The sequence below is a fragment of the Hemiscyllium ocellatum genome, chromosome 13, assembly GCF_020745735.1.
Source record: "Hemiscyllium ocellatum isolate sHemOce1 chromosome 13, sHemOce1.pat.X.cur, whole genome shotgun sequence".
Taxonomy (NCBI): domain Eukaryota; kingdom Metazoa; phylum Chordata; class Chondrichthyes; order Orectolobiformes; family Hemiscylliidae; genus Hemiscyllium; species Hemiscyllium ocellatum.
In genome coordinates this window covers 50,636,827-50,650,299 of record NC_083413.1, presented here as the reverse complement: position 1 = coordinate 50,650,299, position 13,473 = coordinate 50,636,827, and the positions used below count along the sequence as shown (strand labels likewise).

The window sequence follows — 13,473 nt, the reverse complement described above, 5'->3', positions numbered from 1 at the left end:
GAGTTTTCCAAAGCTCTCCTCTCCCAGAATATATGCAGACTTTTCTTTCATTCCCTTCTTGGTGTACGTTTTCCAGTCCTGCCTTTTGTGTGCTATGATGACAACACCCAAACGTAGCTGTTATTTACTGCCCTTTCAGCCTCAATTGTTGCATAGTTAAGGTTTCTGTGTTGTACGAGGAATTTTGGTTTTGATGCCATAATGTTTGGGCAGCTCAAATCTAGAATCCCACAGACAATGACCTTGTAATGTAGCCAGTATGTAACTGCAGGTTTCTTCTGTTCCTATTCCTGCTCCACATAAGGTCAGACGTGGGGGTGTTCACCAATATTGGATATCTTTCAACACCACTTGCAACTCCTCAGATACTGAAGAACTCCATGTCCAAATACAGAAAGACTTGGACAATATCCAAGCTTGGACTAAAAAGAGGTAAGAGTGACATTTGCACCACAAAAATGCAATGATTATTTCCATTGAGAGAATCTAACCACTGTCCCTTGTCACACAATAGCATTGTCTTCACTGAAACACTCACTATCAACATTCTTGGGGTTAGCATTGGCCAGCAACTGAACTGGACTAACCATACAAATAGAGTTGCTGCAAGCACATGTCAGAGGCTTGGAATACTGCAGTGAGTAACTGACCTTCTGAGCTCTAAAGCCTGGCCACCATCTGGAAAGCTCAAGTCTGGAGGATGATGGCATACTCCCCAAATGCCTGGATGATTGCAGCTCCAGCAACACTCACGAAATTTGACACTAGCCAGGCCAAAGCTGTATGCTTGATTTGCACCACAAGCATCCACTCTCTCCACCACTGACTCGCTCAATAGCAGCAGTGTATACCATCAAAAAGATGGACTGCATAAAATCACCAAAGCTCCCCAGACAGCACATTCCAAACCCACAACCATTTTCATACAGAAAGACAAGGGCAGTAGACACGTTGGAGTATTATTACCTGTACATTCCCCGCCCCCCCACCCGGTCACCATCCTGAATTGAAAATATATCACTGTTCCTTCATGTTGTTAGGTCAAACTCCTGGAATTCCCCATGTAACAGCATGGTGAGCCTACAGTACATGGACTGCAGCGGTTCAAGAAGGCAATTCACCACCACCTTCAGGGCAATTAGGGATGGACAATAAATGATGACCCAGCTAACAATGCTCACATCCCATGGAGAGAATAAAAAAGATCTTCTTTCAGGGATTGTTTATTGAATTTACTGTTGCCAGCAATCAGCAGCATGTTTTTCTCTAGAAGCTTACCAGATCACTAGCATGGATTTTTCTTCGCTTTCCCTTGAAACAGTATGTTCTAATTTATTCCAGTTGAAACCCTTGAGAAATAGTGTTGATTTATACTGCTCAGTATGTTGAGGCAGTAGTCCACTGTTGCCACCATGTTGTTTGTGGGTTCCTTCAAGTCCATAATGGTCTAATGTGAATTGGAATATCCACCATGAAAGCTTTCCAACATATGTTGAAAAATAACAACATGTTATGTTGTCCTTGGTGTTAGGGAAAGAATGGCTGTTTCAGTCAGAGTTTTGACATGGTGCAGCATCAAGAATTTTAGCCTCTATCTTCATTCTTGTAGCAAGCAGTTGGTCAGATGGAATGAGGAAATATATTTATGACAGTGATCTTTGACTTTCGTATAAGTGTTAGCAGTGTCATACTTGTTTTACTTTTTCATTTCCCACAAACAATGTAAAAAGTTATTATTCACTGTTGGCTTTGGACCTGGTTCACAGCTTGGTTTCAAATTTGGTGTTGGTGGTTCAAATCCAAGCAGCAAGGACTTCCATTGCTGGTCAGTGCACAATAGAGGGAGCGCTTTACCATGGAGGTGTGTGAACTGAGTAGCAGAGAATTTTGTGAGATAGCTCACAGAGAGAAACCTGCTATGAAACTCTCCTAAACTGACACTGAGCTGATATAAGTAAAATTCAGTGCAGAATTTCTGCCCTGAGACAAATAGCCCTTGCTGCAATGTCCCTATTGTTCCTTATGATAATTTACTTCTGGAATTTAATTTGTTTAATCAGTTCTAGCCAAGCAATTCATTTAAGCCAAAAATTTAACCCATGTGTGAGGATAACCACACATTCACCTGATAATCAATATAGAATGTTGAATAAACAAGACTTAACAATGAGATTTAATTACCATGAGGTATTTGGATTTGTCTGTGATATTGGGCTAAATTTTCTGAATAGCAAGCAAAAGCAGCTTGACACTTTGCTCCTTGTCTTTAAAATGAAAGGAAACAGCGCTGCCTTTTTGGCAGGAGATTTCAATTACAGTTCCTTCTGAAATGCAGATTTATACTACCATTCTAACAGGTCCCTGGAGTATAGAACAATCAGAAGGGAAACCACACACTCTCACAGCAGTCAATTACCATATTCTGTCACTTCAAGGTCCAGCCACATTGACAGCTCTGATGAAAAGGTATGTATATAAGGTAAGTCTGAGGGTAGGGTGCTGAGAGGGTTGAATACCAAGTGGGTAGGGGTAGGATGTCAGGGGATCACCGTGCAAGTTGGTAAGGGGTAGTTGGCAGGGTGGTACAACGGCTCAATGGTTAGCATTGCTGCCTGACAGAGTTAGGAACTCAAGTTTGATTCCAACCTCAGGTGACTGTCTGTGTGGAGTATGCACATTCTCCTCAGGTTTGCATGGATTTCCTCCGCGTGCCTTGGTTTCCTTCCACAGTCCAAAGATGTCCAGATTAGGTGGATTGGCCATGGTAAATTACCCATAGTGTCCAGAGATGTGCATGATTGGCAGAATATCCACAGTAAACGCAGGGTTACAGGGATAGGATGAGATGCTCTTCAGAGGTGGGTGCAGACTCAGTGGGCCAAATAGCCTTTTTCCACACTTCAGCAATTTTCTCATTCTAAATAGAGAGCCATGTGGGTCGAAGGTACGGTGCAATGGGATAGGGTTTTGGTAAGCAAGGGTGCTCAGGTGCAAGGTGGCAAGTGACCAGGTAGGTGATGTTGTCTTTAATTTAGGTCTGAGTGGAAGGTATTGGGTTTGGCAGGTTAAGGTTGTCCTGTAGGGTGAGGGGAAGTGAGCGGTGTCAGGTGAATGGGGATATGGCATCAAGTCCAATGCATGCAAATTGGGGATGAAGTTTGGGGGGCTGGGAGTGTGTTGTGTGCTAGGGAGATGGAGCAGGCACTGTTAGGTCTGGTGGCCAGGGGAACAGAGATCTAGTCGCATGAGAGGTCAGGCCCACAACAAAGGGCTATGGAGTCTTGGAGGACTGGGAGCAGTGTATGGGTCACAAAGTCTTGGGGATGTGGGTCTCAGTTTTTGGGGTGTAAGAAGAAGGCTGGCAGTTCGTTAAGTGGTTACTCAGGAGTTTGGCTAGGTTTTTAACAATCTAACTTTTTCAGAGTAATGATTTTGCTTAACAACAACAAAACTCTCTGAATTCTCCAAATTAAATAGAGACTTTCAGAGGGCTCTCGGTTTGGGGAATTGGCCTATTAGTGAAATCTTCAATTTCCTAGGCAATTCCTCCAAAATCTGCTATGGACCTTAAGAATCTGCCTTAAGGTCCATAGGCACAGTTATCATGTTTGCTACAGAACTAATTGAGTGGCCATAGGAAAATCAGAGTCATTGTATTTTTCTTAGACACCATGCAGCACTTCAGTTGGGTCTTGCCCGCCCTATCAGCATAAAATATATTGAAAACATTTCCAATTGCAAGATGCTTTTACAATGCTTCCACCCAAAAGATCATCATACCCAGAAATTCTCCATCTGCACTGCATTCTGAATTTTTAAATGCAACACAAAAATGCCTGACCTTGATGTAGCACAGCATTCTGTGGCACATCATGCTGGTAACATTCACTATGTTGTTACATAACATGATACATGCAAAACATAATGATCCACCCTCAGAAAAAATATTTCCCTAACCTTTTGTTAAATTCAGCATTAAACTTTTAACAATGTATTTGAATGTTGAGGTATATGAGGTATTCAGTTAATATTTAACAGTTAATAGTTAATAAAACAGAAACATAGTCAAGTCATAATGAAACTCTAATCAGTGTATATTTTTAAACAGTATTTTTTAAATAGAAAGAGAGTGTCACTGGTAAAGCCTGTGTCTATTGCCCATCTCGAACTGCTCTTCTGAAAGTGGTGGTTAGATGAGTTCTTGAACTGCTACATTTTATACAGTGTTGATGTGTTTGCAGAGCTGTTAGGTTTTTGGTCTTGTAACAATGAACTCGGATATCTTTCAAAATTAATGTGATGTGAGACTTAGAGGGGAACTTGCAGGTGGTGATATATTTCTGAACTTTAAGCCCAACCAGTGACAATGAGAATCACCCTTGACACAAGGAATTGCTAATGATTATTTCTGAGTAACGATAAAGTGCAAAGAAAGCAAAGGTTCAGTACATTGAACTACATGAAACATATGCTGTTCAACACCTTGTTTGTGTTGCATCTGTGCTCCATGTGAATTAATTGTACTGGCTGTTGGTAAGGCCAGATGCAATTCTGTGTACAATTTTGGTCTGTCTATTTAAGAACGGATTGGAGGAGGTTCAAAAGAGGTTCACTAGGTTGATTCCTGGGATGAAGGGATTAATTTATCAAGAAAGGCTAAACAAGTTAGGCCTTTATTCATCAGAGTTTAGAAGAATGACCTTATTGAAACATACAAGATTCTGAGTGACTTGACAGGGTAGACATTGAGAAGATTTTCCACAAGTAGAGGGATCTTGAACTAAGGGATATAGTGACAGAATAAGGGGACACCCATTTGAAAGTGAGATGTAAGGGGATCTATTCTTCCAGAAGATGGTGAATTCTTTACCTCAGAGTATTGTGGAAGCTAGATCACTGAAAGGATTTAAAGAGGAAGGAGATAATTTCTGAATACTTCAAAAAACTAAGAGCTGTAATGAGCTAGAATGGAAGTGGAGTTGAGAACTGGAACAGATCAGCAATGATCTTGTTGAACAGCAGGAGAAGATTGAGGGGCTGAATCGCCTACGTTTTACATCCTTATAAAACTTATGCCCACTCCAATCACCTCTTCCATCCTGCCTTTCAAACTCTCAATTCACTTCTCCCTTATTATGCGTCAACTCTAAATGCACGAATGCTATTTTAAATAATTCCAGGTAGTGGGGATCTCCCAATTCTCCCTACACAGAGAAATTATTTTGTTGTTTTTTACTTTATTTGTTGGTACTGTTATGAGGATGTGGGTGTACTGTACCTTAAAGAGAGTTAAAAGCTAGCAGTGACAGTACCATGTGTTCTCAATAAGAAACAATGTAACACTGGATCGAAAGCTAGATTAGCTGGGTTGCCTGGAAACAACAAAACAGATTTGAATTAGGCCAATCAGTTTAAAATTAACTCCAACAAATACCAAACTCTAATCCAGTTTGAATTTAGTATACTGACAATCTTAAAAGCCAATGGCACAATCCGATGCTTTGGGTGTATAAGACCGGGGAAAATTGAACTGTTAAGAGGAGAACTGACAAGCTACTAGCATGTAAAGACAGCCTAACAAATAGCTCTCTTAAAGATACCATTATCGATCAGTGACCTGTGAAACAGAATCCCTGAGAAGAAGAAAAGAAGACAGGAATTCAGAGAAAACTGAATGCTGCCTGGTTTTGAGATAAGAAGTTTTGTTTTGTAAATCTTAATTGAGGATTTTATCAGACTAGTATTTTAGAAGGGGAAGGTAAAAGATAGAGGAAGGAGTTGTAAATAATTGTTAGTTAATCATTCTCTGTTATATTTTAAGAAATAAAAGTTGTTAATTTTTACTTTAAATAGTTCTTGACCTCTCGAATTTTCACAGATTACCGCACGGGACAAATTTTTTCTGTGTTGCGGGTTTTAAATTAGCAGCGGGGTTTACCCTATGTCGTAATTGTACTTATCATATATTTATGCATCTTGTCTTGGACTCACCAAAGCATGGAAATCCTTTATTACATTCAGCCCATCAAACTCTTTGATTATTTTGAAGACATTTATCAGATTCATTTTTAGCCTTCTCTTAAAGTAACTCCTAAATCTGAATGAAACTACTAACTGAGGGAATTTGAGCAAGTAAATTATGAGAACTTGGTGTTTCGGTGACTGATACACAAACTGAAGACAACTGAAAAAAAACACAGCAGATTTGAGAAAAGTTTCCTTCTTTCTGGAATGCAATTCCTCCAGGGGTCATAGAAACTAGGAACATGCGAAGGCCAATCAGCCCATGAAGCCAGCTCCATTCAACATGATCAACGGCTGATCTTCTATTACAATGCCATACTCTTTTTTTCTCCCCGTCCTTCTTGAAATCTATTTATTTCTTAAACATATTTAGCCACTTCAACTCCACAGCCTTCTGTGTTGGAGAACTTCACAAATTGACCACTCTCTGAGCAAAGAAATTCCTCCTTTATGTCCAAAATGGATTGCTGCCTATCCTGAGACTGCAATCCCTTGTTCTCCGGGCCTCAGTCAGGGGAAACTTCCTTCCTGCCTCCAGTCTCTCTAGCCCATCAAAGCCTTATATGTTTCAATGGGATCGCTCTCCAAACTTCTAAACTCAAACGAGTACAGACCTAGTCAGATTCAATCATTACTTTTGTAAGGGAGTTAGATGTACAAAGGGGAACATTTTGCAGAGCTATAGAAGAGAAGCAAATAGTTGAATTAATTTGATAGTTGTTTTTCAAAGATTGGCTCAGTAACAATGGGCCCAGTAGCATTTTTCTGTGCTCCCATTTCTTATGTTATAATAGCCTTTGCTCAATCCACTGTGATCCTTTCAATTTTGATTGCATCTTTGTAACTCATTTCTGTCTTTCCTCCAGTGTTCCAATATCTTTGTCATCTAAATAAAAATAAGTATGATCTGATACCCATTACACAGACATGGCTACAGAGTAACTTAGATTGGGTCTTGAGTATTGAAGGGTACAGGACATTTATGAAGAATGGGAAGCTAGGAAAACACGAAGGGTGGCTCTGTTAATTAGCAATAGTCCTAGCACAATAGAAAGAGATGAACTATGTTCTGGAAATGAGGGCGTAGGTTCAGTTTATGTGGAGATGAGAAATAATAACGGCAAGAGGCCACTTGTGATGTAGAGGCCTTCTGATGCATCCTTGATAAACAAGAATGTGAAAAGTTATGGGGATAGGTGGGAACGTGGAGAAATCAGATCAACCATAATCTTATTGAATAGTGAAGGGAGCTTGAGGGGACATAGGACCTGCTCCTGTTCCTCATTCATCTGTTCATATTTCAGCATTTTCAGATTACTCAGAGGTGGATTGACATTGGTTAGAAATATCTTATATGATAAATTTACTTTCAATGGTTTTAACCCAAACTTCATCAAGTTGCCTCTTTTACACACACTGAGGTTTCTATAAAGTTAAATGTCCAATTACTTCGCATGGCAGATTTTGCACTTGGCGATATGCCAAGAACCAGTAACTCAGAAGGGAGAGGACGTTATTTAAAATTCCATCTGGAATTGGCATTTGCATTCAAACAGAAACACTATCCACAAAAGCTGCCTACATTGTTGGAAAAAGATGCAACAAATACCTATTTAAGTAAGTTAAAAAATATGAACCCAAATAATAAGACTTACACCGAATAAAATATTGCTTGCTTCTGCCTTTCCTATTCTTCAGCTTATAATAGACAAATTGTGAGATCATCATATTGTCAAGGGTAACATAAAAATTAGCTGTAACAATCTGTAATGAAAACAACACATTATAAGTTAATTGTTACAAATTCCCAGTAGAAGGGTCCATATGTAAATAAGTTGTAGAAAGTGAAATTAGAACATCCATTACCACTATATAACTCATTATGCTATCACGTAATGTAAGCGAGCATTACAAAAAGAAAGTTTGTGGTTTTAGCTCACCATATTTAAACATGCTTATAATATGATGCATAGCATATGAAGTATTATATTTTCTGAAATTTCATCAATCTTTGTCAGCATCAAGGATCTATTGTAAGTTTAGAATGTAAGCATTGAGGTATTCTATCTTGAATATAGCTGTATTTTGTGTTTCACTGCTGGATCTCTTATTTGAATAGTGTTAATATATTTAATGATTTCTCCAGCCATTTAAGATTGAGTTTTTCACAGTTTCTCAGTTGCAATAGTTAGCTAAGATGTTCTGTCATTGCTCTTGAGCAGTGACCAGATAATTACTAGGAATAAGACACGAGATTATTCCTTCAGAAGGAAAATTGGTCATTTGCCCTGGTTTTTTTATGTAATGGGAGCAAAAACTTTTCATTTAAAATTATTTTTGGAACTTTTATAGTCCAAAATATCTTGCAAAGAAAAAAAAAGAACTAATTGCTTTTCATAAGGAGTTTATGGGAGAGGCCTGTCCACGTGTTTGCCAAGTGTTGGTGGCTCTGGAGAGAGTTGTTTTTTGGTGCAACTTTAATAGTTCAAAAATATGTGGGAAAAAAATGCCGTTGTAGCTGCTTGATTAACGACAGGGATCAGTATTTCTTTTCTCAGACCCAGACATTTGAAAGCTGTTTGATAGAAGATTTGAAGAGGAGGCTGTGTGCTTTTTTTAAAAAAAATTTTATAATTTGATTTTGTTTTCTCTTTTATTGGTTAATATTAAAGTCTGTGGGTAAGGAAGTGTATTTTTTTTAATATCTAAGGTTTTTTTAAGAGCTTTTTCTTTAGAGGTTTAATGTCACTGAGGGCATACAGGAGACACAGGGTGTGATGGTTAGTAGATTTAGAGAGATGGTTTCACTGCAGGGTCAGTCAGATAGATGGGTGGCTGTCAGGAAAAATAAGAATGTTGTTCAGACATCTCCTGTGGCTATTCCTCTTTCTGCTTTGGGTACTGTTGAAGCAGATAGTTTCTCTGAGGAAAGTACAAATGGCAGTCAGATCTTGATCACTAAGAATGAATCTTATGTTAAGCAGTATTTGTCAAGATTTCAAAGAATAATTGTGATAGTGGACTCTCCTGATTGGGCACAGACAGGAGATTTTGCAGCCATGACCATGAAACCAGGATAATACATCGCCTTCCAGGTGCTAGAGTCAAGGATGTCTCAAAACAATTGAAGCATGTTGTCAAATGTTATAGTGAGAAGCCAGAAGTGGTTGTACACATTGGTAAAATGTGTAAGTTGAGGCTTTGCAGATTGAATACAGGTAGTGGGTTAAAAAGCAGAACCTCAAAAAGGTAGTAATCTCTGGTTACTCCTAGCATCACAGTCCAATAAGAGTAGGAATAAAAAGACAGAGTAGATAAATCAATAGCTGAAGAGATGGTGCAACGTGCAAGGATTCAGATTTTTAGATCATTGGAATCTCTTCTGGGACTGAAAAGGCCTGCTCAAAAGGGATGGGCTTCACCTCAAACAGAAAGAGGCCAATATCCTGGAGGGGAGATTTGTTAGTTCGATTTTGGGAGCTTGTAAACTAGTGGGTGGGGAAGGGAGATCCTAATTAACAGTGAAAATACAAAGGCAGCTGAGGATGGTTCTGAATCAAAAAAGAACACATTAATTAGTAAAAACAGAGAGGAAGTCAGTGAACGAGGTAACTACATTTTTTTCAATGCAAGGTGTCTTGCATGTAGGGCTGATGAACTCAGGGTGTACATGGAAACATAGGACTGGATAATTCAAGATAATTTTCATACTTAAATATACCTACTAGAGAAGGAGCAAAACTTGACCTCAAGGGAAACAAGGCAGTGCAAGAGACTGAAGTGTTACTTTGGGATCACTTTAGGACTAATGATCAGAATTCTATTAGTTTTAAAATAGTTATAGAAATGGATAGGCCATTAACACTCTTAATTGGAGTAAGACAAATGTTAACGGTATGAGAAAGGAATCTTCAAAAGTTGTTTGGAGTAGACTGTTCACAGGTAAAGGGATAACTGACAAGTTGGAGGCTTTCAAAAGTGTGATAACGAGAGTTCAGAGGCATTATGTTCCTGTTAGACTGAAGAGTAAGGCTGTAAGAGTAGAGAATAATGGATGAATAAAGATATTGAGGTTCTGGTCAAGAAGAAGAAAAAGTCATACATTAGACCTAGACAACTGGGATCAAACAAATCTCTTGAAGATTATAAAGGGTGTAGGGGCATTCTTAAGAGGAAAATCAGGAGGGCAAAAATGGGATACGTGAGATCCTTATCCTTATCTGCCAAGGCTAAGCCAAAGAAATTTTATAAGTACATTAAAAGCAAAAGAGCAACTATGTAGAGAATAGGGGCCTTAAAGATCAATGAGGTAGCTATGTGTTGAACCTCAGGAGATGGGAGAGATCCTAAATGAATATTTTGCATAAGGTTTTACTGTGGAGAAATGGAGGCTAGAGAATTCATAGAAATAAATATTGATGTTTTGAAAACAGTTTACAGAACAGAAGCAGAAGTGCTGGAGGTCATGGAAAACATGAAGGTGGATAAATTTCCAGGGACATGATCAAATCCTAGGACATTATGAAAAGTTAGGGAAGAAATTTTGGAGCTCCTAGCAGGAATATTTGTATAATCTATAACCACAGATGAGGTGCCAGAGGATTGGAGGGTAGCTAATGTTGGTGGCACAGTGGTTAGCACTGCTGCCTCACAGCGCCAGAGACCTGGGTTCAATTCCTGCTTTGGGCAACTGTGTGGAGTTTGCACATTCTCCCCGTGTCTGCATGGGTTTCCTCCGGGTGCTCCGGTTTGCTCCCACAGTGCAAAGATGTGCAGGTTAGGTGAATTGGCCATGCTAAATTGCCCGTAGCGTTAGGTGAAGGAGTAAATGTAGGGGAATGGGCTTGGGTGGGTTGCTCTTCGGAGGGTCGGTGTGGATTTGTTGGGGCAAAGGGCCTGTTTCCATACTGTAAGTAATCTAATCTAATCTAAATTTAAGAAAGGCTGTTTCAGGGCTAGTCTAGGAACTATAGACCTGAAAGTGTGACATCGGTGGTGGGTACGTTGTTGCAGGGGATTCTGAGTGATAGGATTTACATGCATTTGGAGAGGCAAGAAATGATTAAGGATAGTCAGCATAGCATTGTGGGAGGGAAATGGAGTCTCATAAACCTGATTGAGCATTTTGAGGAAGTGACCAAAAAGATTGATGAGGATAGAGTGATAGGTGTTGTTTACATGCACTTTCATGAAGCCTTTGACAAAGGTCTGGATGGTAGAACAATTAGTAACAGATTCAGGGAAGAATTGCGAATTTAACACAAAATTAGCTTGAGGGTAGGTAACAGAATGGTGGTAGAGGGTTGTTTTCTGACTGGAGGCCTGTGACCAGTGGTGTTCCACAGGGATTGGTGCTGGGTCTACTTTTGTTTGTCATTTATATAAATGATTTGGTTGAGAATTTAGGAGGCACAGTTAGTAAGCTTGCAGATGACACCAAACTTGGTGGCAGAGTGGACAGTGAAGATTACGAAGAGATCCTGACCAATTGGGTTTCCCTGTGTCTGCGTGGGTTTCCTCTGGGTGCCCCGGTTTCTTCCCACATTACAAAGATGTGCAGGTCCGGTGAATTGGCCGTGCCAAATTGTTCATAGTGTTGGATGCATTAGTCAGCGGGAAATGGGTCTGGCTGGGTTACTCTTTGGAGGGTCAGTGTGGACTTGTTAGGCCGAAGGGCCTGTTTCCACACTGCAGGGAACCTAATCACCCAGAGCAAACTTACGCAGACTCAGGGAGAATATGCAAACTCCACCCAGACTGTATGATTAAAGAATATTCAAGGAGGGGAGACAGTATTCTGATTTTGTTCATTTTCTTCTCAACACACCAAAATGAATCGATGGTAGCTTAGTTCTGCAATTTCAGCAAACTAGCCATAATTAAATTGGTAAGTAAACTTGCTTTGAACAAATCTGATTGCAAGTTGTTTTTATTTCAAACCTCCCTTGTTTTAACCATTTTGACAAATGGAATTTGATTTGGATAAATGAGCGGTCTTGTATTTTGGTAAAACGAACAAGGACAGGACTTATACAATTAATGGTAAACTTGCAATCAGATTTGTTCAATGCAAGTTTACTTACCAATTGGCAAAAACCATTTTAATTCAATTTTATGGCTAGTTTGCTGAAATTGCAGAACTAAGCTACCATCGATTCATTTTGGTGTGTTGAGAAGAAAATGAACAAAATCAGAATACTGTCTCCCCTCCTTGAATATTCTTTAATCATACAGTCTGGGTGGGGTTTGCATATTCTCCCTGAGTCTGCGTAAGTTTGCTCTGGGTGATTAGGTTCCCTGCAGTGTGGAAACAGGCCCTTCGGCCTAACAAGTCCACACTGACCCTCCAAAGAGTAACCCAACCAGACCCATTTCCCGCTGACTAATGCATCCAACACTATGGACAATTTGGCACAGCCAATTCACCAGACCTGCACATCTTTGGAATGTGGGAAGAAATCGGGCACCCAGAGGAAACACACACAGACACTGGGAGAATGTGCAAACTCCACACACACGGTTGCCCAAGGCTGGAATCAAACCTGAGACCCTGGTGTTGTGAGGCAGCAGTGCTAACCACTGAGCCATTGTGTTGCTCCGGTTTCCTCCCACAGTCCAAAGATGTGGAGATTAGGTGGATTCGTCATGCTAAATTGCCCGTAGTGTTCAGAGATGTATAGCTTAGGTGGATTAGCTATGGGAATGCAGGGTTATAGGGATCAGGTAGGGAATACCTGCTTCCATTCCATAGGGATTCTATGATTAACATATTTAAAATGCATAATAGGAAATCTAAAAATCTATGCAATATCTATGGTTCTCACAAATAGCACAAATTTATTTACCTGGATAAGCAGCTGATTGGTCAAATAGCAGCCAATAAAATTGGTAATGTCACCACAGACCCAACAAAGCAGAAATCCCACTGACAGCGCGTGATCCACCTTCTCATTCTTGTAAGCCACATACATTTGCCTAAATAGCAATTAAATTGGCACAGTACAATTTTATTTTTATAGAATAAAACTTTGTGTGACATTTTAAAAATATATATAAATCTTCCAATGCTAAGTTGTTGACAATGCTCATAAACAGACTTCTTAAAGGAAGTATGCAATACTGTTTCATTACTCCTTGGTCTTATATCTACCATTCCAAATCATCATGGATAAAATTCAGGAAACATATATGAAATTAAATAATGTTGCATCTTTTGTTAAATTCACTACTAAAAACAATACTTGACTTGAAAAAAGTAATTATATTTAAGGTCCCTTAACCCCTTATAAAAACAAGTATCTTAAAAGAGTTTATAACCACTTGGAGCGGTCAATCAAACCATAAACTGACAGTCACCCCTTTGTGATAATGAAAGATTATGAATTCTCTCATGCAGCATTCATTCAGTAATGACAGCCCTCATGCTTATGTCAATAGGCAGAATTAAAT

The 13,473-nt window shown here is 39.4% G+C and overlaps 1 protein-coding gene across 1 annotated transcript in view; it reads right to left on the bottom strand.

Moving 5' to 3' along the window:
• Window positions 1-13,473, bottom strand: part of LOC132821543 (lysosomal amino acid transporter 1 homolog) — a 35,453-nt gene that overhangs the window by 13,564 nt on the left and 8,416 nt on the right. The window contains exons 2-3 of the mRNA XM_060834171.1: window positions 12,870-12,999; window positions 7,680-7,788 (exon numbers count right to left, since the gene is read on the bottom strand). Coding sequence (XP_060690154.1) covers window positions 7,680-7,788; window positions 12,870-12,999 — 239 coding nt within the window. The remainder of the gene's footprint in view (window positions 1-7,679; window positions 7,789-12,869; window positions 13,000-13,473) is intronic.